The sequence below is a fragment of the Eschrichtius robustus genome, chromosome 10 (assembly GCF_028021215.1).
Source record: "Eschrichtius robustus isolate mEscRob2 chromosome 10, mEscRob2.pri, whole genome shotgun sequence".
Taxonomy (NCBI): domain Eukaryota; kingdom Metazoa; phylum Chordata; class Mammalia; order Artiodactyla; family Eschrichtiidae; genus Eschrichtius; species Eschrichtius robustus.
Genome location: NC_090833.1, coordinates 47,381,616 through 47,407,969, shown reverse-complemented (window position 1 = coordinate 47,407,969; position 26,354 = coordinate 47,381,616). Strand labels below are relative to the sequence as shown.

The 26,354-nt window shown below is 39.2% G+C and overlaps 2 protein-coding genes across 5 annotated transcripts in view; one reads left to right on the top strand and one right to left on the bottom strand.

Moving 5' to 3' along the window:
- Positions 1-605: 605 nt before the first annotated feature.
- On the bottom strand, positions 606-10,526 carry ZFAND5 (zinc finger AN1-type containing 5). Its single transcript, XM_068552437.1, has 6 exons — positions 9,984-10,526; positions 5,603-5,760; positions 5,065-5,176; positions 4,315-4,418; positions 1,672-1,797; positions 606-991 (listed from the first exon to the last, which is right to left on the bottom strand). The coding sequence occupies exons 2-6, from the start codon at positions 5,751-5,753 to the stop codon at positions 843-845; spliced, it is 642 nt and encodes a 213-aa protein (XP_068408538.1). The 5' UTR covers positions 5,754-5,760; positions 9,984-10,526; the 3' UTR covers positions 606-842.
- Positions 10,527-11,122: 596 nt separating this feature from the next.
- Positions 11,123-26,354, top strand: part of TMC1 (transmembrane channel like 1) — a 374,801-nt gene continuing 359,569 nt past the window's right edge. For 3 of the 4 annotated variants that reach the window (XM_068553357.1, XM_068553356.1, XM_068553354.1), the window contains exons 1-2: positions 11,123-11,410; positions 23,160-23,343. The gene's annotated coding sequence lies outside the window, so the exon portion shown is untranslated. The remainder of the gene's footprint in view (positions 11,411-23,159; positions 23,344-26,354) is intronic. The other variant, XM_068553355.1, reaches the window with a different exon arrangement.

Sequence of the window (26,354 nt, the reverse complement as noted above, 5' to 3'; positions counted from 1 at the left end):
TTGCAAATTAAAATTCAGATGCATGTTACTCAATAGAGCTGTTGTATGTGAAAACCAAACGTAGAGTTTTAATTTCTTCTTGTAGACAAATTAATCTTAGTGCAGTTCTGTGCTACACAATATTGTTAGCAATGAGAGTAATGCAGACATCTTCTGGTGCAGGCCAGCACGATAAGCTTCAAAGATAGCTCAAGACCCTGCTGGCTGATCTGTTTTACTCTTTATAACCAGTTACGATGTGTACCTTCCAAAGAATGTCTTATTTGACAGCTTTTAGAAGACCAATTAGCCAGGCTTACATATGGCACCAAAACACTGGTTTCACGGAGGGGTCTGATAGCTTTCTTTATAGCTTTCTTCCCGCTTCCAAGGAAAATGTGGAAATTAACAGGGTGAAGTTTATGGTAGAAGTAGACTGCCAGTCCTTTTCTGGTGTACCATTTAAAAAAAAAAAAAAATACAGGCACATAACACTAGCCAGAGATTATACCTTGATTACATTCTCAAAGGCAGATATGCTGCAAACATGCAGATATTTCACGTACTTTGTTTGGCACAAGGGAACTAAATTTTGTCCCTATTATCTGTGTTTTCAACTTGCTGTGCAGATTTTCATCCAATTTTATTCAGGGGAGGGCATATACATTTTGTAGGGCTGTATCTATCCAATTCTGCCTGTAACAAACACCCACACATCCTAAAATATCAATTATAAGACAGACAAGTGTAAAGTAAAACTCTGGAGAACATCAAAGGAAAATGGCCATGCATCTGCTCTTTAATGTTTTCCTACGATATATTAAAATAAGAACAAAGTTATCAGTCTCTTCACAAGTAGTAATTTATATTCTCTGGATTTTTTCAGCCACAACAACTGGATTCTCTTTTCTGATTTTTGCTGCAGCTTCTGCTTTGTAATCATATGGACAGTTGTGCTTGTCAGAGTAACGGTGAAGTCCACAAAACAAATTTCCACACCGGCAGTCAAACCCTGTACATACAAGAGGAAGCAGAGTCACTTGGGAAATTGTAGCAATTAAAAGAAACAAAAGCATTAGTCAATATAGAAAAGGAAGCAGATTTTCATGACTCTTTGCAACATTAAAGAGTCTGTCACTTTAAACTGTGAAAGTGCTCTTAACCTCCGCTGACATGGTGAGAAATTCAAGTAACTATTCTTCCATAAACTCCTGTAGGTACCAAACAGGGTAGAAATTACACAGGCTCTGGAGTCAGGCTGATTTGAATTTAAATTCTAGTCCTACCGTATGTTAACTGGGTAATGTTTCCTCAAGTGAACGCTAGGAAAAGACAACCACATACAGTTCTGAGATTTAAAGGAAACAATTAAAAAGTATCTAGAACATTTTGTGCCTGGTTCAAAGTAGGTGCTTACTGTTTAATTCAGCTATCTTTTCCCCAGGAGAACAAAGGAAAGAATCAAAAGGGATTAATTTTTATCAATCCGATAAAGGAAAGTAATTCAGAAGGCCTGAAGTTAGGAAAGGGTTTCATATGACTAGACAAACCAATGGAAATCAAACTCAACTTCTCTTCACTGTCCTCTTTCCAGTCTACTCTGGAAACTTTCTATTCTTGAAAGTCGGGCATTTTGTTTTATGTGTAAGACTGACCAGTCCCTTAGGGAGTAACTAGGAGCTCCCTGAATACCTGTAAGGCCAACTTTCTTTCTGCACATGAAACATCTGTTCTTCTTTGGTTTGGGCAACTCAGGGGCTTTTTCTTCACTTTGAGAAGTACTGGGCTGAGAAACTGATGGACTGGGCTGAGTGACAACTGAAAAACAAGGGTAAAAATTAGAAGTCTGTCAATTGTTTGGCTGATAATTATCTAAGACCAGACCAAAACAAAACAAGAGAAACAGTAAGATTCTTCCTGAAAATGTCTAAGAAGGCTTTCTTGAAAACATGTACTTTAAATACAATCTTCTACTTTAATATCAGAACTTCTTTCAAATCTGAGAACGTCTTGCCAATTAACATAATACCACTTGCTCCTGTAAATTTTATTAAATTATCACTCCACTCAAATTCCTTTAAACTCACTCTAGTCCTGGGAAACAAAATCCTAATTCTAAATTTTAAAGACCTGAGAGATGTGGTCTGCTCAGTTTTTCCATATTCCAATTGCCTAAATGCAAACTTCTAAATTAGGGCAGTTCAAATTCATTACTACTCAGGAAATAAGGTTGCCAACTTCTGAGGTAATTAGCTATAAAGTCATTCTGCTTTTATACTGATAGAAAAAAGAAAAATTGTGTACATAAACCCAGTAAATTTTGACAAGTAAAACCCAAGTCATTAATCCCCTAATTAACTTTAGATTCCAAAATTTCACAATAATTATTGTGCCATTTTAATAAGTGCTTTATATTGTCTTACATAGAAAACCTGCAGGATTAAAAAAAAAAACACAAAAAACTTGTAAGATCAGCAACGTTGTCTTTAGGACAGCATAAGTACTTGTGAAGCTTTGATTTTAGGCTATTAAGGATTCCAGAGGCAAAACAAGAATTTTTAGAGCACATCTTTAATTTACTTTGTGATACTTATCTAAAATGGGTATGAAATTTGGACAGTAAGAGATATAACCTACTTTTAAAAGTCCCTGTTTCTTCACCTAAAAGATCTAAGTTTTAAGTTCACTCATGACATCAATGGAATTTGTCAATATAAAAGATAAAATTGCAGATTACTGTTTTAAAGTTCACATTACCACCAGGTTATTGAAAACAAAACAGCAAAATTTAGTTCTACTTTTATAAAACTCAGCGACACCAGAAGCACTGTAAGCTGAGTTTTAATATTAATCCAAACCCCAATAGCAAATTAATGTATACAATACTAAAATTATTGCCTAACAATAGGGCCAACACTAATGCTATCAGCATAAATCCAAACCAATTGGTTTAATAAGTACTGTAAAATTACCTCCAAATTTATAACTCATTTGCATTAGTAATATATCCAGTGAGATTAACAGTCTAATATTAGACCAACAGTAATATTCTAGCTACTACTTATTCCTAATAATCTACTATGGCAACGTTAATGTAATTTTTCCTGATGGTATAACAGTAAAGAACTATCTGTGGAATAGTTCTGGGGAGGTGACTGCCATATTTCCTTGGCCACACCTGAAAATTGGACAGTGGTTCCTAAAACATACAGGGAAGAGGGGCGGGGCTCAGTCAAGAAGAGAAAAATGATACAGAAAAGGCAGAGCAGCGAACTACAGAAAGGCTACTAAGAAATAATAAATGCACAGAATAGCTACAGAACTAATCCAAAAGAGTACTGTTCCAAGGTCAGTGTCATTTTGTGTTTTAAAAAAACAATAACAAACGAAACAGAACAAAAGCCTCACAAATACTAATTTGGTCAGTTTTTCATAAGGATGGAACTTACTTAAAAATAACCAAATATGGATTCACCTGCCCAACTTAAGAATTTTCATCTTAACTGTATCAATTAAGAGTGATATGGTTCACATAAGCTCGGCTATGTACAAAAGCAAGCCTCCAAAGCAGATTACATGTCCACTGACACTATTTTCTCACAATAAAGTTTTATATTGTGTTGTCAACACTATACCAGGAAATCATGAATTGATCAAACGAACTATGTGCACCATAGAGTATACAGATCATTGTTCCAGGGTCTAGCACAGGTAAATCAAACAAGTCAATCTTCTGGCAACATTAAAGCACTTCTGGTTGTGCTATGTAAGTTCAGCATAGACTCAGTCACTATCTAATGAAAACCAAAATGCCTTTCCACACTGAATTTTTAAACTCCCATAGGGATCCCACACTTCTTCAAGCTTCTTTTAGTGTATAATATGTTCTTTTGCTTGAGTATTTTCTACAGTATTGACAATATCAAGACTGAATAGTTAATGCTTTTGATTATTAAATTTTTCTCCACAGTTTTGGAATTTAGTCCGTATAATTTCCTCCGTTTGTGAACAATACCTTCTTTAATGATTTAGATACTTTTAAAATATATTGGTAAACTACCTTTTAAGTTCATTAAATTCTGACATTTTCAGTCTTCATATTATAAACTTTGCTGATTTGTGGGTGCAGGGGCAAGGGGGGATGGGCAGAGAAGAAGAGATTAAAGAGTGACTATTTTACACTTCAAGGTACTTTAAAGATAGTGGTTTGCTTGGCCTGTATTTTATAGTTCTCTCTCCTCTTTGGTCCTTCAATGGGAAGGAAAGAATCCCTCCACCAACCCTTTCTTGTACTACCAAATCCAGAACTGAACTAGTATTAAACAAAAAGCATACCTGGCTCTGACACCTCTGTTTTCGGGGTAGTTATTTTGTCCTCTCTTGAAATGCTCATTTCTGTCATTTGCTGAGTTACAGGCAAGGCAGCCACAGGCACATTTCTATTTGAGTTCAAGCAAACATTTTTAAAGATGTTAAGGGTACTTCTTGGAAAGATAATAAGTTGTCAGTTCAACATATATTATTTCCAATGTGATCAAATGGAGCTAAATAATCTGAACAAGATGCCCAGCACAAATGGTTGAGAATAAGGAAAGCAATTTGATGAATGGCTCATCAATTCAAGCCTGCATATTTATATAGGTTATGATGTTCTATTATAGCCAACTAGAAATTCTTAGCTGTGCCTGTAATTTGTTTAAGGGCAAAAGGGGTAGCTTTGCCAAAATGCCTTATGTGGCATTACAATATAGTCTGCAGAGCCTCATTCTCTACAATTCTTACACCTCAATTACAAGGAAATAAAAGCACAGCATTCTCAACACAGTATCCTTGAGGTTGTTCAGGAGTGTGTTGTTAATACACATCTTTACTCAATGACCTACAAGATCATATATTAAAAGACACTGGAATAATCACCAATTGTGCAACACATGTAAAGCCAAGGGCATCTAATGTATTAACATCCTTATTATAATGTAATACGTATGATGTAATACATCATTTTTTATTAACATTCATAATTATATCATTTATCTTTATTTCCTCCCTGTATTATTATAAAAACCCAGAAATGTTTAATCTTACCTTGATTTTTCAGATGTGCTGCCAGCAGCACCTTCACAGTTGTTTAAACTAGCGTCTGTTCTTTGTACAGATGCAGAATCTGAGGTAGGACTGTTGGAACCACTAGCTGTCCCTATTTAGAAAAAAGGATTGGTAAGAAACAAAGCAACACTACAAACACTCATTACCAAAACTATTAATAAGTAACAAATACTTGCATTTAATTAGGTTAGTGACTTAAGTACTTTCACTGTGCTGCAGAATCTTACACTTAAGTGATATCCAAACAACAAAAAAAATATATTAAAAAGTCATATCCAGTGAGTACATGTACTCAAAAACGAAAATGAAAAAGCTAGAAGATGCTTGTAGACAGTCACTCATTCCTCATGTAGTCATTCCAAGTACTTGGGCTATTATTGCTTTAAATTTCAAGCTTTTCTCAAGTCTTCTCTCCTTGGACTTTCAGGATTGATTCTCAGTCTTAGGCCCCAACTCTTGGTTCTATATTTTCTGTCCACCAGGTCTTCAAATGGGTTATTTCTTGGAACCAACTTACCCATTGGGCTCATTCTGCCACTATTCTGCTGCCTCTGAAGATGTTCTTTGTAGCAAACAGAACACATTCCATTTGTCCTAGGATTCCCATAAAAGCCACATCCTGTACTACACAGCATGGGCCCTGGGGTCTGGTTAGTCTCTTGAGCCATTTTTCTGCTGTAAACAAAACAAAACCAAAATTTTAGATAATAACATGTAATCAAAAAAAAAAAAATCACTAAATTAGTATGATAGTCGTCATTGTACCTTTGTCATTTCTAAACACTGAGTCTGTTTCTAACAAAGCCCCAAATTGTGTTAATCTTTAAAATAGAGTAGGCTAAATTATGAATATTTTGTTGCCTTTATAAAACAAGGGACATGAATGAAACTGTTTTAGCTTGATAAACAATGAACTATTATGACTTCATTTTAGGACAAAAAAATTCTATCATTAAACATTAAAATGTATTATTTTACCTGTCACTGTTTCTGTAATTCGTGAAAAGGTCACCCTTCCCAATACCAGAATTATGTTTAAATCAATTTTGGCAATTGGTATCTTTAAATCACTTTCTGCTCTCCTACACTACAGGCAGATCATTTCAAATAATCACAATTAACTACTGACTCTTCATATCTACTAGTGGTTCTTTAAACTACCTGTATATTGGATGTAGCTCTAGAGTTTTCTTAAAACTAACATCTGAACATACGTGGGCCCTGTAGTAATTCAGTTCTGCTATGGGGCAGAGCATCTGTACTTTTTAAATGCTGCAACACCTTTACAGAAGACTGAAAAGAGAGCTGGTAGATCACCTAGCTTTTCCTGTTACCTTGGCACCAAAAAGTGAAGTTCTTTAAGAATTTAGGGAAAAGCTGCTTAGGAAATTCCTTTTGTTCTACATTTGATATGAGAAATCTGGGTCTGAGTATACTTTAAAGTCAATGCCTAGAAACCTATAATGTACAAATTATCAGCCACAGATTTCTCAGCCAACGGCTCTATTAAAACTTTTAACACGCGCTTGTCTGCCTCATGACAGAAAATAATGAAACCCTTCCAAGCTCAATTTCAATATGGCAAAATAAAGCAATATACACAACCTTTAGTAATGGTTAATATTTAATGCTAGGTTACCAGAAAGAGCTTTATATAGCAAGCATACCCTTGCTTTTCCAGAAGCCTTCTTAAAATTAGCACAAACACAGTAATGTTTTGCTAAATTTAGTAAAATTTCCTGAGTTAACAGAATATAAATAAGAAAAATTTTTTAAAAACCTGGAAGGTTTCCATGTCACCTTAAAGTATGTATGAATGTACCAAAAGCGTATTTCAGAGCATTTTATCAAGGAGAGATTATGTGCGATAATTCTGGTCATTGTCCTTTAACTGTACCTTAATGTTGACTATGAAGGTGACTTATAAGTTATGAACTTTTCAAGTAAGTGCAGGAAAGTACTTTCAGCTAGAGCTTGTTACTTCCTTCAATTTCATACTGCTTTTTCCAACCACCACATACTAGGATACACTCTTTAGTGAGTTATTAAAAACAATGTTTTAACAAGTATTAACACTTTTTACCAAAATTATAAAAAGGGGGGAAGAGGACTAACCAAACTTGACCTGGTCCGAATCCTGACAATTACTCCAACAATTTAAATGACAGTAATCTTTCCTTTTGTTAGCAAAAAGCCATCATATTTCAAGCTTGAAAATACCTCAAGCCAATCAAACTTGTATGGAAAGTGACCAATACTTGCAACTTACTTCAGATAATAGTACTAATTTAGTTGACACTATCTCTTTAAATAGTAAGTGGAATTTAGCTGACTCATTTTGGATCAGGGTAGTGTAAACATTTCAACATCACTTAGGAAGTTTATTAATAAACACTTTCAGCTGGGTTTTTAAAATTTTGAGCATAACATGTGCAAAAAATGCTTCAAATAACAGTGCATTTATTTGCATGCCTACCATGCAAAGTATGTGAATCTTTGCCCTACGCAAAAAGCAGGGTCATTCCTTGAAGCCAGCTTAAGAATTACACTAGCTCACTTGCTATACTAACTTCTAGTGTCATCTGACAGTGGCTTTAAAAGTAAATTGGCCTAAAAGTCAACCCACGTTAATATTAATCTGATTCTTAAAATCTTTTGTTTATATAAATGGGGGTGGGGATTTCACCCAATGATTTCACATGCAAAGTATTCCACCTTTCTTCAGAAAACACATCTACCTTCAAGTCACGATAAATAGCCTCCAAACTGTGAAACACAAGAGACACTGGGACATCAGTCTTCTACATGGCATCTCATCTTGTAGATTTTTTCCCCCCTAGAAAGCCAGCTTTTAAATGCCATCACAAGAGCACAGCTTGCCTTAATATTTCTCAGAAGCTTAGATCACATGGGCGGGCGCTTCAGCCTGTCACAAGGCTGCAATGTGACAGGGTGAGCGGGATGGAGGCTCTCACATAAAGCCTAGTCAACAGAAGCCTCTGAAATCAGCTTCTATTTTTATCTCAGAGCCTGCCAACTCCTACACAACCCCAAGAATTAAGGATGCAGCGCTCACATATCTAATATAACAAGAAAACAAAACAAAAAGATGCCATTAAGATTGCTACAGTTTTTTTCTAACACAGGGAATGATCTCACATTAAATCTAGAAAATGCAAGCATCATTAATCACTCAGGAAGCCAAATGGTCAGGGGTGTCTATAAAAACCAAGCACAGCGAAGAGCATCAAGGCAGAAAGAATCCTCATGATTAGTGGCAATTTTTTTTGAGGTGGGTGTGGGGATAAGTGCCATTAGGTACTGTGTTTCCCCACTTGTATTTTAGAAAAATACAATACCATTATTATTTACTACCTTTAAAGTTGCTACAAACTTGAGCATTCATCATGTCAGCTCTATCAGATACAGCTAGAATATTTATTTTTATAGTTTCTATAGCCGAAATGTGTATTTTTTACAGTTTGTGGCTTCCTATAATTCATAGGAAAATCAAAACCAAAACCAAAAAGTTAGGAGCATGTAACTGAAAAATTCTCCAGCCTCAAATACGAATAAAAAAGGCTTTTATGCCTATGGAATTTACTTCTCTCAGGTGCACAAAATGTTAAAAGACGTTTAAGAATGCCTGCCCACCTGGAGTTGAGACCAGAGTTCTAGTTTCTAATCTACCTCTAAGCCAGTGACCTTGGGCAAGCCCTTACTCTCCAGACCTCAGTTCCCTCTCGCTACATGGAGATCAGTGTGATTTTAAAGGCTCCTTTTCAGGCTTAATACCGGGCCTGAGAGAGAGAAAATAGGGAAGAATTAAACATCTTTTTTGAGGGGGACATTTTTAGAAAAAAAACTTGAAAAATGAAATTGCAGTATTTTCACCAATTCAGTTCTGAAACCCTACTTCTAAAAATAAGGAGTAAAATAAAATTCATGTAGATTTTTTTAAAAGTCTGTAAATTACCTGAATGGCCAAGCTAAAGAACAGTCGCTCTATGACCTATATACTACTTTACCCTAATGTGTCCTTAGACTAGATTATTAGAAGGCATTCAATCAATAAAGACAACCCGGACCTTTTCCCAAAACACAGCTCCACGGTGTGCGTGGAAAGCGAGCAAAGAATTTCACGTTCCTCAGCCTAAATGCACGAAACAAAGGGGAAGGTGCCCCATTTCCTTCATGAAAGGCATCTCGGGCGAGAAACACAGCGACATCGGTAAAACTAAAACACCACAGAGAAGACCCCTCTCACCACAGACTCCAGCGGATTTTAAAACAAGTTCGGGTCCCACTGGTCCCCCATCCCTACCGCCATGCCCTTTCAAGCAAAGGCCTCGTTCAGGAAAGCACTGCAAGGCCTTTTCCAAAAACCACTGAGTCATGCAGAACAGCAGCTCCGCAGGCCAAGCCGGCCCCTAACACTGCCGGTCCCGCGCCGACCCCCGACCCTGAACGGCCCCTCCGAAGAGGCGGAGATAGGGAGTGCGATGGGCAAGGGGCTGGGGGCGCGGCCGCCGCGACCGCCTCTTTGTCTTTCCGGGTTTGGCCGCCCACGCTGGGTGCCACCGCGGAAGGCGGCCGCGACCGACTCGAGGCAGGCCCAGAGCTCGAACCCCCGAAGACCGCACGCCGGGCATTGTTTCCCCGACCGTGAGCGTGCGAGTGAGCCCGGGGCACAGGGAACCAGGCCTCCGGCCTCGACGGCAGAATGCCGCCTCCGTCTTTGTGCTTCCTGAGCTGGCGGGCGGGCTCTCCTCCCCCAGACACCGCCATACGCGGGCCGCTCGGCCTTCGTCGGAGGCCCGCGGCGCCCGAATCCCTCACTCCCACCCCTGGCCGGGCACGAGCAGCCGGGCGCCCTCCCCAAGCCCCGTACTACTCACCCTTCGGCGGCAGGAACCGGGCTGGCGCGCGACGCCGGCGCGGTGGGACCGGGCCGAGCCCTCAGGGAGGGGGGAGCCGGAAGCCCTGAATTCTCCGCCGCCGACGCCGCCGCCGCGGGCCGGGAGCGGGTCAGAGCCGCAGGCTGAGGTGGCGCCGCCGCCGCGGGGTCTTCCTTTGTTCCCGCAGCAGCACCGAGCGTGGCCGGGACACGCCGGAGCTCGGGAAGTGGGAGGAGGGAAGTGAGGGGGGGCGGAGAAGGAGGCGGAGGGAGGGCCGAAGGCCGCGGCGGCTAACGCTGCTCGCGGCGCCGGCCCGTCGTCGCCTCACGCCTCCACCGGCGGCGGGTTTGGCCGACTCCGAGGGTGAGGGGGGCGCGCGCAGCTAGGCCTGGGCGCCACAAGGGCCCGCGGATGGCGCTCTCTGTCTCTTTGCTACTGCCGGAGAAGGTGTGCGGCTCCAGGGAACGACGAATCCCAAACGGAGATGCACGTAGGCCTGCGCTCCAGGCGACTGACGCGTCCTCTCCACCCGGCGCTCAGGCAGTGAGGGAAAGGGGAGGGGGGGCGGGATCTGTGCGTCAGCGAAAACCCCGACGGCGGCGGCGGGGAGCGCGTTGACGTCACGTGCTCGACGCCGCACCTCCGCCTCCAGTCACCCGGCCGGGGAGGCGGGGCCGAGCCTGAGTGCGCTGCCTTTGCGCGGAGCCGAGTCACTGGCTCGGCTGCCGGCCCCAGGGTGGAGTTGGAAAGAAGTAGTCCTGTGGAGGTTGCGTTTCTATTTTTAACCCGATTGTCCGCCCTCAGCCTCTCTCCTTCCGATTTTCTCAGTCAAGCCGACTTTTCGCCATCTGAGTTCTCACGCTTTGTCTAAAGCCTTTGGCAGACATTTCCCTTTCCTCCTTACTCCCCACCCAACAAGAACGTGTTAGAAGAATTCGGCTCGAGAAGAGAAAATGAACTGCTGTTTAGCTTCTGGGTCTTCTCGCCTGTTTATGAAGTTTCCCCCGTCCGGTTCCCTCACACTCCCCTTCGGTTCTAAAGTCCAGCCTGAGCATTACTCTGATGCTCCCGGGAAGGAGCGGGGCGGGCGGCGCTCGCCCGCTCACTCGCCCGCCCGCCCGCTCGCTCGCGCAAGGTCACGGGTGGTTGTGCAGAGTCAGGAAGTGTTCCGCCGACTTGCTGCCAGTCTTCGGCGCCGGCGACACCGTTCTGAACAAATTGTTTTGGCCAGCCTGTAAAATCCCTGGAAATCGACTCTTCCAGCAGAGCCTCGTGAACTGGTAAAGCACCAAATGTTCTACCCAAGATGAAGTTAAGGGACAAACAAGCTAGACCCGAGGGAGAGATCAAAAAGGAGACGTTGACAGGAGGAAGTTCAAAAGGGGGCGATTCAAAAATGAGGCACAGGCCCCGACTAGTTTGAAAGGGTGAGTTAACTAAAAACGCTGAGAAGCTTTTCAAAGCACCAGCAAAAAAACCCACTTGCAGCTGGCCTCTCCAGGTGACTTTAATTCAACTCAAAAAACAAAAGTAGTAAGACAGAAAGGACTTACGAAATTTTCTAGTAAACAATGGCCTAATGAATAAATAGAAACGATGTTTAGGGCTTCTAATAGCCACCATTAGACTGGAGTGAGAGGTCCCTTCGTTGTTTCCCAAACTTGGTGATCAGAAAAATCACCTGGAGTAATTGTCTACTTTTAAATAATCACCTAGGCCTTTCCCCTGGAGATAGTTTTGGGAGTCTGCGGTGGAGCTCAGGAACCTGAATATTTAAGTAGTGCTCCAGGTGATTCTTCTTTATAATTTTGTGTATTTGGGAGAATGCTGTCCTGGTGCCCTGTGCCAAAATTTCCAAATCAAACAGTTCTCTGCCACAGTGAGTGGAATCCCTAGAACATAACTGAACATTTTTCTTTACAGTTTAGAGTTACTGCTGTAGGCAATTAAAGTGTTAGAAATATAAGTATTGATAGTTTCAGACACTGGTCCCAGGACCATTGAAATTTACTTTCTTGAGTGAGTAGACAAATTAGTAAAAACATAGCAGCTACGATTTACAGACCATTTTGGAGGCTAAGTATTTTTCATTTAGGGTTTCATTTAATCCTCACAGCACTGAGATAGGTACTATATATCCATTTTTTACAGATAAGTGAATAATGACTAAAGAGGATAAGTGACTCCCTTGAGGCACTGAAGGACAGGGAATGAATGGAGGTGGTTCTTACTGAGGACAAAAATAACTTAGAGATTTCACCCTCCTCCCATTTTAGTTATTAAAAAGTGAAACAAGATAATTCCTGAAGAAGTGTAATTGAAAGAAAAAAAAAACCCAGCTAAGTAATAAGGCAAGCTGGTTATTTAATAATGTATTGCATAATATGTAGCACCTTCTGATAATTTGTCTTCTCTACCAACCATTTATAATTTTCTCTATGAGACTATTTCAACCAGGAATATACCTGGCATTGAACCTAGTTTTAGCAGGTTACCCTTCCAGCACCTACACTAGTCGTTCTCAAAGTGTGGTCCCCAGACCAGCAGCATCAGCATCACCTGGGCACTTGTTAGAAATACAAATTCTCAGGCCCCCACACCAGACCTGTGGAATCACAAACTCTGAGGGTTTGTCCAGTGATCTGTGTTTTAACAGGTTCTCCGTGTGATTCTGATGCACGCTCAAGTTTGAGAACCATTGATTTACCCCACCATGCTGTAAGAGATCTCTCAATCAGATGTTCACACCATGTGAAGGGAAAAAGTTAAAAAGAAATTTTTCCCTCATATTTCTGGTGTAACAGATTAGGGGATATGCTTCTAAGGAGTGTTTTTGTTTTTGTTTTGGTGTTCTAAATTTTCAGTCGGTCTGTAAAGACAAACTATAGAACACAAAAATATATAGCAGAATGCTCTTAATATAGTATGCAAAAGGGCTGTCACCATGGTCATCAGAGAAGGTTAAAACCAGCCTCTGCAAAAAGTACAGAGAAAGTGGTGTGTGCTCGAAATGTGGTGTTATTGATTGTTCAAAAAATACCTTTTGTAGAATTTCATTACATGGGACATACCAAGTGACTGGTACTGATCCATTCCTAAATACTCCTTGAAAATAATACTAACTCAATTATTTTTTTATTCATTTTTTTCCATAAAAATGTTTTGCACACTTGCTACATTCTAGGTACCCACTAAACTGGGTGCTGGAATGTACATTGGTGGGAAAAAATTGATCTTACCCTTGTTCTCATGGATCTTACTGTCATATTAGGGAGAAGGACGTTAACAATATTATCATGCAAATATGTAATGAGCTGGTAAATATTTTGAAAGAAAGACAGAATGCTATGGGAGCATATAACCAATGACAATGGATGCTGAAAACTCACCCAAATCTGAGTTCCATTGCCAGTCATGTCCATCACCAGTGGAACTAGGCTTATTTCCTTAAATTAGTTAACTATGGCAAACTGGCGTGTCATATGAGAAAGTTGGAACAGTTTGTATTCTGCTTAAGAATTCAGGTAAAGTCATTACAGGTTCACTTACATTTTTCTTTGTAATCTAGGGATGAGCCAAAAAGGGGATTGATAATTGGAGAAGAGCAAATTAATTCAATTTCTTAGAAAGTAGAAACTAACATCTTTTAAAAATAGCAATAAAGGTTATTAGTCCACTGTAAAATATAAAAGACCTGGAGTTATTTTAGTTTGACATGGAGCTTTCCATTATGGAATAAGAATTGCTTCTATGTATGGCATGATTGTAACACCCTGTCATGGGTATTACATTTTTTCTCTGTGCTTGAGTAGAGCTTGGTGAAGCACAAAGTCTTTGCTGGGGTTTTAAAAACCATTAGGTGTCATTTGATGTTCACGTAGTACCCTTCTTCTCTCTCCTTCTTTATCCCCTTCCCAGATCTCAAAGATCAAGGTAACAAGATTCAACTGTATTTTTATTATTTTCAAAATGATTGGCTGAAAGGATATAATATTGTATTTAGAGCAAATCAACTAATTAAAAAATTAAGAGTAGAACATACCATTATTTAATTAAAAATTTTTCCTCTAATAATTAGTAATTAAATAGTAATTAAAATATCAGTGAGTCCAATAATGGATTGGTTTTAGACCTAGCTCAACAAGTGACTGGCTGAGTATTTCTCCCCAGGGAAGTGATAAAACAAGTAGCAATTTAATTACTGTGTAGACCTTTTGATAATGTGAAAGCCATACTTATTTTCAATGAAAACAACTTGATCAAAGAATCTTCAAATAAATGGCATGGATGGCTTACCTAATTAGAGAAGACTTTTAGACCCAATCCAGATATTTTCATCATAACCATAAACAATTTTTATGACTATTTAAATGAACAAAAGCCTTTATTATTTATGCAAATTAACCTAAGGTGAAGGAAATTGATGAATATCTATGTGTGTGTGTGTATATATATATGTATTGCTGTGGATATCACCTTTGTAAGACACAAGGTACTTTGGTCTCAAGAACTTTAAGAAATCTTTGTGACTGAGCAAACAATCTAGGTATAGATGTTAAGTATGTGATTTGAATCTCAGTAGTTATATGTGGGGTTGGCTCTGAAACAACACTTTGGAGCATGTCATAACTTGGGCTCATAGGTGGTAGGTGGGCCAGAAAGACAGTCAGGAATGGGGTCAGTGATTTGGCAAGTGCCCCACGGCAACTAGAATGGTACAGAGCTCGGGCAGTGGCAATTGGCACTAAGGCCCTAGCTGTCAGGCAACAGAAAAAGATCACAGAAAGCAGGTAGTTACCATCAGGGAGGTCAGGATTCAATCAGAAGACTGGTAAGGGAGAAATGGGTAGGGTGGGCCCTCGTCCTGGAAGAATGTAAGTTCTAGGCAGAGAGTTTGTGTGACATTTTTTCATTTACAGTGTATATTCGAATACATTAATTCAGTGAACTCCTACAGCAGCCCATTGAGATAGGTATTATCATCTCTCCTTTTGCAGAGGAGTTGACTGAGGCTCAGGGCAAACTCATGTGTCCTGTCCAATACATCTAGTAAGAGTCAGAGCTGGGAATTTAACTCTAGCCTTCTGTCCCTTGGTTCAATGTTCTGCTGCCTCTCCAGGAGCATTTCCTCTTTTAATTTACGTCATAATTATCTTTCCCGTTCTAATGTGAACCACCCTTGTGTATCTTGTATATCACTCATCTCACCTAAAACTGTGACCTCAATAGAAACTCTGATTAGATAGTTTCTTCCAACCTAACAGGCAACTCCTAAGTCTCGTTTGCCGGTTCTAACCTCTCTATCCAACTTCTAAATGTGGCGTTCCTTAAGTCTAGCACCCAAGCACTCTTTGTTTCTCTACTACACCTACTCTCAGAGCGATTTCACTCACTTCCATAGATGTAAATGCTATCACCTGGTGCAGTGGTTCTCCTAGAAAGAGGTAGGTGCTGATACTCCAGGTACACTTGTGGCTTCTCTTCTAGTCCAGCTCTTCCTTTCAAAAAGACTTCTCTCCCCCTGTTTTTTTCTGGCTTAGAGGTTAAGAAGCATGCTTCTTTTTGAGTAGCCTTCAGGAGTAGAGTATGAAATAAAGGTTTCATGCAATGGGAGTTAGATTCAACCAGATGACTTCTTCAGCCCCTGGCAATTATAAGACCCCATGATTTCTTTGAGTGCATATTTGAATGAGTAAACTTCTGTTCATTAAATGTTTTTAAAAGCTTTATTCTTTTGTAATCACTTGACCTTATAGTTAAGGTAGAATTTTTAAAAAGGGTAAAAAGCCAGAAATTCATAATAAATTATTTTTAAAAATGAAAACCAGTACAACAGTGTGACTGCATAAGGATTAAAGGAACTATATAAGTTTCAGGCAAATATATTTAGTATTTATTTTGTGCTTACTTTGTGCTTTTATATACCTTATTTCTAATTTTTACAATAATCCTTTGAAGTAGTGATGATTATGCTTTTTGACAGAGGTAGGGGAGAGGTACAAGGAGATAAGTAATGTATCTCAAATCATATAGTTGAAGAGTGAAGTCAAACCCAGGTCAGTCTTTGAGGCTCAAGTCCTTTCCAATGCAGTAATACCTTTCCTAAACTAGTCATAGTTACAGACTTTTAGAGGGTCCTCTTCAGCTGTCCACCCAGCACAGAAGTCTTCTAGACAGCATCTTCAGGATTCAGGTTATGCGCTAATACCGCTAATGCTACAAAAGGATGTGCTCACACAGTAACCCATCCCAACCTCCCTAAAATCGTGATACAAGATTTAATCCAGATTATTACCATTACCTAGTTTGCAAAGACCTCAGAAAAACGTAACTTTAGTCTTCGATTTTTGTATTCTATGACTATTAAGATGCCATTGGTTAAAAACAGCCATCAATTTTTTAGAACTTATTGCTAAACATATTCAACAGGGTGGCTATTTCTTTCAGTTTGTACTTGGGTATAATTTTGTGGGCTCTTTACTATTGTCAACTCTCATTATCAGTTAGTGAATTATATGCCATACACCTCATCTGCAGTAACTTGGATGCTTTGCCATTTACAGCAAATTTGTTTTCCTATTTTGGAGGTATATTGAGGATGAAGGAAAAAGAAGAAGAAAATAACAAAAGAATTTTGGGGTGGAATTCTATTCTACATCTGTTTTATTATGCTATTTAAAAAAATTACAAAGTATTAATAATATATGAATATATTCTCTTCGGAGAATAAATTTCAAGCAGCACACAATTTTAACATAAAAATGAGTCTCCTGTTCAAGCAACCCCCTACCCATTCTCCTCTTCCCAAAGATAATCCTTAGGTACTTATGTGTCTATACTTTCAAACCTTATTCTATGCATTCATGTGCTTACATTTATATATAGAGAGAGACAGACATCTTTGTGATTTGTTTACATACATGGAATTGTGCTGTATATATTATTCTGCAACAGTATGCTTTGGGGATCTTTTCCATATCAGTGCATAAATATTGACCTTATTTATTTTAACAAATTCAATTAACAGAATTTGAGTACGGATGTAACATAATTTATGTTAATCATTATCCTACTGGTGGATGGTCAGATTGTTTGCATTTCTAAACTATGATAAACAGTGTTGATAAGAGCAGTAACTTATTCTGAAAATGCCATGTATTAATACCAATTGTTTCCATTTTTAAAAATATTTTTCATATGGACTTTGACCTTGTTCAAATGTCAGTCCTTGTGGGTAGAATTACTTTTTAAGAAAGCAGATAAATCTTAACTGACTTTACTAACCGTAATCTCTCCTTCTTTCCTTCCTTCCCTCCTTCCTCCCTCCCTCCCTCCTTTCTTCCCTTCCACCTTCCCTTCCTTCTTTCCTTTCTTTCTTCCTTCCTTCCTCTCTCTTTCTTTTTTCACTTTTGAAAAGATAATATGCATAAGCTGGTTAAGATTCACTAGGAGAGAATCAACTACAGTGTGAAGTCCTGCATCATTTCTCTCCCATCCAGAAACTAATGACCATGATGACAGTAGGTAACATTTGTTAGGCACTGATTAAGTGCCAAGCTTTGCTGTAAGCACTTTATACATATTAGTATTAATTAATTCTCATAGAAGAATTAGGAAGTAGGCACAATTATTGTCCCCATTTTGCTAACGTGGAAATTGTCAGAGGTCACCGTGGTACTGGACAAATGAGAGGACTTCTACATGGTGTTCCTCAAAGGCCTGGACAGTGAGGCCTTACCCTGGTTGTGGTAAAAGGGAGCCGTGCAACTCCACCAAGGCCCACTGTCCACAGCTCCCAGTCAAGAGCTGCTTCATACTTTGTGGGGATCCAACTTAGGGTGAGCACCTCCTCTGCTTCGCCTGGGACTTTCCCAGTTTTAGCACTAGAAGTCCCAGGTCCCAGTCAATCCCTCAGTTGTGGGCAATCCTAGATGGTTGGTCACCCTAGTCCAAGTACTATTTATTTTGAGGAAAGGTGAGGGAGATCATACCTGGAGCAGGTGAGTGGATGACCTGCCTCATGGTCGTCAAGGAGTTTGGCAGGACCTTCATTGTGAACTACTGGCAGTGAATATCTTTTCATAAACCCAGCTGTATAAATGGTAAGGTCAGAGCTGCTGACTTAACCCTATCCACAGGGTCAGTACCTTTCCCTGTGAGACAGGAAAAGGTAAAAAGGATAAGAGGCCTACCACTTGGCTTGCATTCTAATATATCGGGCACAAAGGGTGCTGATGAGGAACCAAACCAAACAAACTCTCTAACAGCAAAAGTTCCTATCCTTTTTGACTTTTAATGTCATGCAGTTTAAATGTAATGTCCTGCTTCTACTCATAATATGCCTACAAAATATTCTACTCTTCCTTGTTTCACCTGCAGTCAACAGTCTAAGTTACTTCATTATCTATGTTGCACAGATTTATGGCTTTTTTTGGTGTGTGGTCTGGAATTAACTTCATTACAACAAAGATGAAATATCCCTTTAAGAAAAAATCTAAAAGCAAAGATTGCATTTTTTTTCTTGAACAGTCTGGCAATCTTGATATATTTAGAGTTGCAAATAGAATGACTTTTTTGCTGTTATTAACTCACTCACAAATTGCAAAGGGGATTAGGAAACCAGGAAATCAGTCATGTTTCTTGGCGGATGGTGGGTCCCAAGAGAGGGAATGATGAGACTATGGCTATCCTTACAAAAAGAAACACAAGACAAAGCCTGCCATAAAACCTTATTTGAAAATTGCTCCTCTTAAGAAATTATGCTAAAAGTGGCCTGCTCCCAGAAATACAAGTAAAAGAGTCAACCAAAAAAAAAAAAAAAAGAGTCAACCAATTTTTACCTCATAATATCAGTTTAGCTCTGGAATTGTGCTTAATGCAGCTCTAAGTGGCTGAGGGAGTGACATCGTTGACCAAAACTACACTTGACAGAAGTTCTGTGAAGCTCAGAGCTACAGTGTAAGGCCATTGATTTTGCAACAATGTGTTTCTTTTCTGATCTAAAAGTGATTTCTATGTGCCAGGGGATCTAATCTATTAATGTTGTTATCCTTCACTAGTCATCATTTTCCTTGGAACATTCCATCCTATGTAATCCGAGCAATAAGAACATCAGAAACTGACTTTGGTGGGAGATGTGGCCCTGAAAACACTGAAGGCACTTTGTCTCCAAGGCAGGGGTCACTAGGGAGGGAGGAGATGTTCTGGACTCTAATCAGACAAATACATTACAAAATTTCCACCTCAGACTTTCTCATGGAAGAACTAAGAAATTATATATACTCTTTAATTTGTTCTTTTTATTAGAACAATGGACTTTCTGATTCTCTCCAACACGTGTTTGTTGACCACCCACTCCATAACTTGCAGCTGGCCCCTGCAGAGCGACATTGAGGGTGATCTGGCCTCTTCCCCCGAGGAGCTGATATCCTCCTGACCTCATCTTCTACTGCTGTCACTCTTCATTGCTTTGCTCCTGTCACTCTGGCTTCCTCGGTCTTCCTCAAACATGCCAAGCACTTGCTTGCTTCAGCGCTTTTCTACTTACTTTTTCTTCCACCTGAATAGCTCTTGTTCCAGATATTTCACTTTATTGACTCCCCGATTAAAGGTCAGCCTCACAAGGGAGGCCTTTCCCAACTCACCACATAAAAGAGCACACACACACACACGCACACTCACACGTGTATACCCTTTTTCTATCCCTCATCCTATTTTACTTTTCTTCATATCCATTTTCTATCACATCAAACATATATACTTTTATTTATGTCTTTATTAAGTGTCTTCCCCCAACTATCTTGTAAGCTCCATGAGGGTACAATATTAGTCTCTTTTGTTTCCTGCTATATCCCTTGCGCTAAGAACAGTGCCTGGCACCTCATAAATATTCAGTGAATAATTGTGGGAAGAATGAATGAGTGAAGCGATCAAGTAGACTGCTCTATTATTCACACCCAGGAGGTTGGTCTAACTCAGTGTTTTTATGCTCCTAAATCTTGAAGATCATGCCTCAAATTCTAAGTTAACCTCAGAAATCTTTAAGGTCAGCTGTTTTACTGTGTGTCCAGCAAAAGGCTTTGGGCCCAAGGGAGGATAAATAATCAGGTTTCACCTCGTTTCCTGTCTCCTTCAACTACAACTGTGCTTTTAGCAGTTTTATGTAGTGGACTTAAACAAAAGATTTCTTGTAAAGATAGGATTTCTTGAGCTAAAATACAATAAGCAAACAAAAAGCAGAAAAAAGAAAACTGCTGTTTGAGGGAATTGGGATGAGGGATGTTAATCCTTTGCTTTAACACTTCTATCAGCATTACTCAGGGACCCTGAAGAAAGGTCTGAACTAGGTGAGTGAGTCAGCGCTGGAGTCTTGTGAAGGCTCAGCTTACGCCAAGACAGAACCTGGAGGGGGCCTTGAAACAAAGCTGGAGTTTAATGTTTTAACTATTTTAGAATAACCTTTAAAGGTAATATGATGTTAGGAAATTTTCATCTTAATCACTTTATATTTCAGTGTTAGAGAAGTCGAATCAAACACATCTTTGTTAACGTATGCAAGACGTTTTCCTGAAAAATCCTTATTTTGAGAGATCAAATTTGCATCGGTAGCAGGGAAGCTATTAGAAAAACAAGAGCACCTAAGACTTAAACAATAAAAAATTGTTTGGATTCTTACCAGTTGTCCACTCTTGACTGTTGAAATGAACAACTGTGAGCTCTGTGCTTCCAGTTTTCACATGGCCCACGTGTCCTTGGCGGAATCCTACAGTTGTCATTTAAACAAACATATCTTTGTCATGTTGGAAGAGGCATCTGATTTCATTCTGTTGGAGTGATGTGATCTGGGTCTGCAGTAGGCAATTGGAAGCAGGTAGTACAGTTCAGAACAGTGTAGGGACCAAGGTTCTCCCGGTCCTTGGCATGTAGTGTTAGTACCCACGGAGAGGAATGAATGCCCCAGGCACCTATTTGGCAGCGCTCTGTGCCTAGGACAGTGCTCAGTACCATGGGGGAATTTTAAAGAAATTTGAGATCATCTCCATAATCCTGTTCCCGCTGCCTTCGTGGCAGAGTCAAACTTTCTAGAAGAGAAGAAGCCTGCTCATTGGTTTTCGATTACTTGGCTAAACGCTGGCTCCTAAAAGCCAGCTCTGTCTCAGCAGTTCCTTTGTTCTTCAGGAGCTGCCCTACTGCCTTCAGTATCCTCTCGCTTTAGTGTATTTTGCACACAACTTCAAAACATCAGTCTTCCTACAATGGAAGTAGATTTGAAGCAGATTGAATTTGAAATCATATAAGACCTGGGCCTATGTCTTGTTTAAAGATTATTCTACTGACAAGTAGTAATAACACCTCCACTATAGAATTATGGCAGGGATCAAATGAGATCATGTATGTAAAAGCAATTTGTAAAGAATGAAGATCAAGGGACTTCCCTCGTGGTCCAGTGGTTAAGATGCCATGCTTCCACTGCAGGAGGTTCGGGTTTGACCCCTGGTCAGGGAAATAAGATCCTGCATGCTGTGCGGCATGGTCTTAAAAAAAAAAAAAAAAAAGAATAAAGATCAATACGAAAGTAAAATATTATTGGTATTAAGCTCTATTTTATTACATATCCCCTTGATAATGAAAACCTTCCAAGGTTACTTATTGCCTATGGAATAAAGTCCATATGCATTAACCTGTTATAAGAGGCCCTCTCCTTTATGGCCTATTCTTCATATCTTCTATACAGAACCCATTCTTCAGGCAATCCAAGCTTTTCGCAGTTCCCAGAACAAAGCGTTACTTTGCTATATCTGTTACCTTTGTGAACTTAGTTCCCTTTTCTTGGGATGTTCCTCTACTTATTTTAGCCAATTGAAAGCCTACTTTTTTTTTTTTTCTTTAAAAAAATTTTTTTTTTCTCTTTTCATGAAGCTTTTATCCTATGTTTTCTTCTAAGAGATATGTAGTTTTAGGTCTTATATTTATGTCTTTGAACCATTTTAATTTTTGTATATGGTATAATAAGGGTCAACTCCATTCTTTGGGATGTACGTATACAGTTTTCCTAGCAGCATTTATTGAAAAGACTATTCTTTCTCCTGCTCCATTTTAAAATAAGCAAATATATGTATTTATTTATACATTCCCCTTTCCCAAGTGGTAGTATACTAATGCGTATCTTCACCTAGCTTTTGTCATTTAACAACATATTCTGGAGGTCATGTACTAGAGACCTTCAGTCTCACCCCCTTTATTTTAATTGGTGGTGTGATATTCCATTTTTTTGGACCATGTTTTATTCAACAAGTTTCCTATTGATGGACATTTGGGTTTTTTCCAGTTTTTGATATTATGCATAGGGCTGCAGTGATTAGACTTGTGCATGTGTCTTTTCATTTTTTGATAGTGAATCTTGGATACATTCCAAGAGGTGGGATTGCTGAGTCTAAGCAATACAAGATAAAGTTATGTCTAATTTTGTTAAATAGTGCCAGGTTCTTTGCCATAAGGTTTGTACCATCTTACATTCTCAACAGCAATGTTTGGGAGACCCTGTTTCTCGACATTGTTTCCAGTAGTGTATATTGTCACACTTTTGGAATTTTGTGACTCTCATAGGTGGGAAATATCACCCACTAATTTTTTAAGGCTGAAGTATCATTTCTTATTAGTTTGCGGCAGGCATATGTAACTTGTTATACCCAATACTGTACTATGGGTATAAGGGTACATACATGATCTCCCCTACAAACAGGAAGCTTTCTGAGTGAGTGAAAGTAGTGGGTTTAATTGATGTTTTAAAAAAATGTTTCAAGGGCTTGGAATATTGTTGGCATTCATTGTATGTTTGCTGAAGGACAGGGTAAGTGAATAAGCTCCGAATTAGGAACTTGTTTTTATATACCATTTTTAGAGTCTATAATTATGTTTACAATCATCTCCAGTGGGCGTGTTTATCTATGTGGTGGAACCCATGGAAAATTCAGGTGATTTTTGAGTGATTTTTTTTTTTTTCCTTGTCTGAGAAAAGATGGTCACAGAGATGTAGACCTTTTTTTTCCCCTAAAAGATTCCGTTGAGTTCTGCACAAAACCTCCCTTGGAGAATATAGTCATTTGGAAAGTGTATTTTATTTTCTGTTTACATTGAAATTTATAAAGTTCCTTCATGTCTGTTGTTTGTTTTCAGCCTCACAACAGTGGTGAGACAGACACATGTCTGTTTATGGAAGAGAAATTTGTGACTCAGAAAAGTTTAGTAACTGGATTAAAGTTACTGAGACAACAGAAGCAGAGCCAGGCCTCAAACCCAGGTCTTCTGATGCCAAAGCCAGCATTCTTTCTTGTACACCACAGCTGCCATCTGGAACTTGGTAAGAGTTTTATGCTTTTTTTCTGTTGTTTTTCTTAGATAGGAACAGCTTTGAAAATAAATTTTAAAAATAAAGTCACTGAGGTCATTTTTTTTTCCTTTTAATATTTATAATGTGATATCTTGTGTATGTAATACGATAAAGGAAGAAGTGTCATATAAGGCTCTATGTGTATACCTCTCCTAAGACGCTCTTGTCCTGGAATTGTGTAATCGAGGCTCAGGGAATGCATTCATTGCTGGGTGTCATGCCACTGATATAGTCACAGGAAACATACTGTGAAGATAAAAGCCACCTGTCTTTAAAATATTTTTTAAATTCATAAGGGCAGTTTCTAGTTCACAGTGTCAAGGTGAGCACATTTATTTATTCATCTCTCACAGAAATAATTTAAAATAATATTAGGAGAATAAAAAAGATTTGTAGTCCACAAAGATGGGGAGAATTATAAGTGGTCATGAGTAGATGAGAAGAAGGTAAACATGCTTTATCAAGTTAATAGTGGAGCAGAGAGGAAGAAGAGGAGAAAACAACACCCTAGAATATGAGAGAAGTGGACTGCAAGGATAGAAGTCACTAAGCTGCCGTGAAGAACCCTGGAGAAGCTTTGGACTCAGAACTGGAAATCAGTTCAAGATGTCTAATAGCCAACTAGTAGGTATTCTAGAAAGACAAAGCACTCATGGTAGAGGGAAGGAATTGTTAAAGAAATAACATCTTCAGAGCTAAAGGGAGATTTTAAAATTCAAACAGTCCATAAAAGCCAAGTCAGATAAATTTTAAAAAGGCCCGTATTTAGACATATCATTGTGAAATCTCAGAACACTAAAGATTTAAAGTGGGAATTTACATCTATGAACCTTTACTTGAGGGTGTACTCCAGTAAAAAAAAGGGTGAAAACCAAGAAAGGGGAAGATGTGGGATTGTTTAATAAATAATTTAACCTTACCCCACTAGAGGTCTGGCCTTTGCCACCACCTTTAGGGAGGTAATCTCTAAACTCCTGGAATGTCATGCCTGATAGGGTGTTATTGTCTTCCTGGGGGCTTTGGCGCAGCCAAACTGTAATGGATGTGGTTCAAGGTTGGACTTTGAGTCACACCTTGAGGGCCTGGAGACTGGAGATTAAAATTGACCTTGAGGGCAGTCAATCATGCCTATGTAATGGAGCCTCAGTAAAAACTAAATGCTGAGGTTTTAATGAACTTCCCTGGTTGGCAAGCGTCTGTGCTTATTGTCAAAAATCAATACTGGAGAAGTAATGTGTCTTGACTCTATGGGGAAAGGACAGTGGAAGCTCTGCACTGGGTATTTCCCCAGACTCTACTCTCTGTATTTCCTCCCTTGGCTGACTTTAATCTGTATTCTTTCTCTGCAATAACTCTTAACCATGAATATAATAGCTTTCAGTGAGTTCTGTGAGTCCTTCTAGTGAATTATCAAAACTGAGCATGATTTGGAGAACCCCTCAAACTTGCAACCGATGTCACACGTGAGGGTGGTCCTGTGTGGGTTGTGCGTCCTCTAACCTTATAGTTGGTCTACCTCTTCTCAGGCATATATTATACAAAAAAACTTGTTTAGGAGAATAATGAAACAATATCCAAGGATGACAGTTATGTACTAGGCCAAGGAAGAAAACTGGTCTACTTTAGGACAGAGATTGGCAGGCCTACAGAAAAATGTTTTCAGGGAAAAGAAAAGAATCGCTTTCAAATAATAGCTGCTGCTAATGAGAAGTTGCAGGATATTAGGATATGGTGGGAAAAGCCTATGAATCTTAAGAAAGTAAAAAAGAATAACCAGAAACTCTAAGTAGATCAAAACACTTTACCAGAACATCATGTTCCAAATATAAAACAGTTTAACACAAGATTATTTTTTCAGCAATTGGTAAAATGTAAGAGAGGAGACTCTAATCTTGGCACTAGTGTATTTTCCTTTGAGTGGCACAAGGATTGTGACATCAGCAACATAGGCAAGAGAATGTAGTTTTTAGCACTTTCTAGCTCTATGATGAATAATGTAATGAATAGTTGTAATAATATAAAATTTGTTTATTGAGTCATGAAAATTATGTTTGTAAATACAGAAGTGAATTGTAGACATAAAATGGTCATGCCATTTGGTTAATGGCACTAGGCAGCATTTATGTAATAATTAATGGCAAATTCGTGACTAGTAATATGTAAAATAAAATTTTCTTTGCAGTAAAAAAAAATTTGTTTATTGGTTATCAGCTTTTAAAATAAACTTATGCACAAAGCATGGAGGAGTTAATCTTGATTAAGAACAGAACATAAACACTCGGCTTTGATGATGTTAAAGTAAAGCTCTAGCTGACAGATGTTGGGAGATGAAAGGTAGGCAGGGAAGGGGAAGCAACTGTAAGGGTATGAACACCCTCATTTTACACAGTAAGGAGTCGAGAGAATCTGTTGAAAATTAACGAAAAAAATTAAACATTGATGACAAAAATGACATTGCTGAGCACTGGAAAAGAGGATGCTCTATCTGGGAAAAAAACCCAACTTAAGCCACTCACACTGTACACAAAAATATCAATTCTAGGGCTTCCCTGGTGGCGCAGTGGTTGAGAATCTGCCTGCCAATGTAGGCGACACGGGTTCGAGCCCTGGTCTGGGAAGATCCCACATGCCGCGGAGCGACTAGGCCTGTGAGCCACAACTAACTGAGCCTGCGCGTCTGGAGCCTGTGCTCCGCAACAAGAGAGGCTGCGACAGTGAGAGGCCAGCGCACCGCGATGAAGAGTGGCCCCCGCTTGCCGCAACTAGAGAAAGCCCTTGCACGGAAACGAAGACCCAACACAGCCATAAATAAATAAATAAATAATTTAAAAAAAATATAAATTCTAGGTAAATTGTAGATCCTTTAACTATGAAAGGCAAAACAATAAAGCTTTAGAAGATAATATAGAAGAATAGATTCATGATCTCAACGTGAGAGAATGATTTTTAAGCATATTGGACATTAAGAAGCACCAACCTTA

Bases quoted from the DNA above. Each gene is read 5' to 3' on its own strand.
- ZFAND5 (XM_068552437.1), bottom strand. From the start codon at position 5,753: ATGGCTCAAGAGACTAACCAGACCCCAGGGCCCATGCTGTGTAGTACA. The intron at 4,419-5,064 runs GTAAGATTAAAC...GAACTCAAATAG, and splicing joins AGCACATCTGAAAAATCAAG to AAATGTGCCTGTGGCTGCCT. The intron at 1,798-4,314 runs GTATGCTTTTTG...CTTGTTTTTCAG, and splicing joins AACAGAGGTGTCAGAGCCAG to TTGTCACTCAGCCCAGTCCA.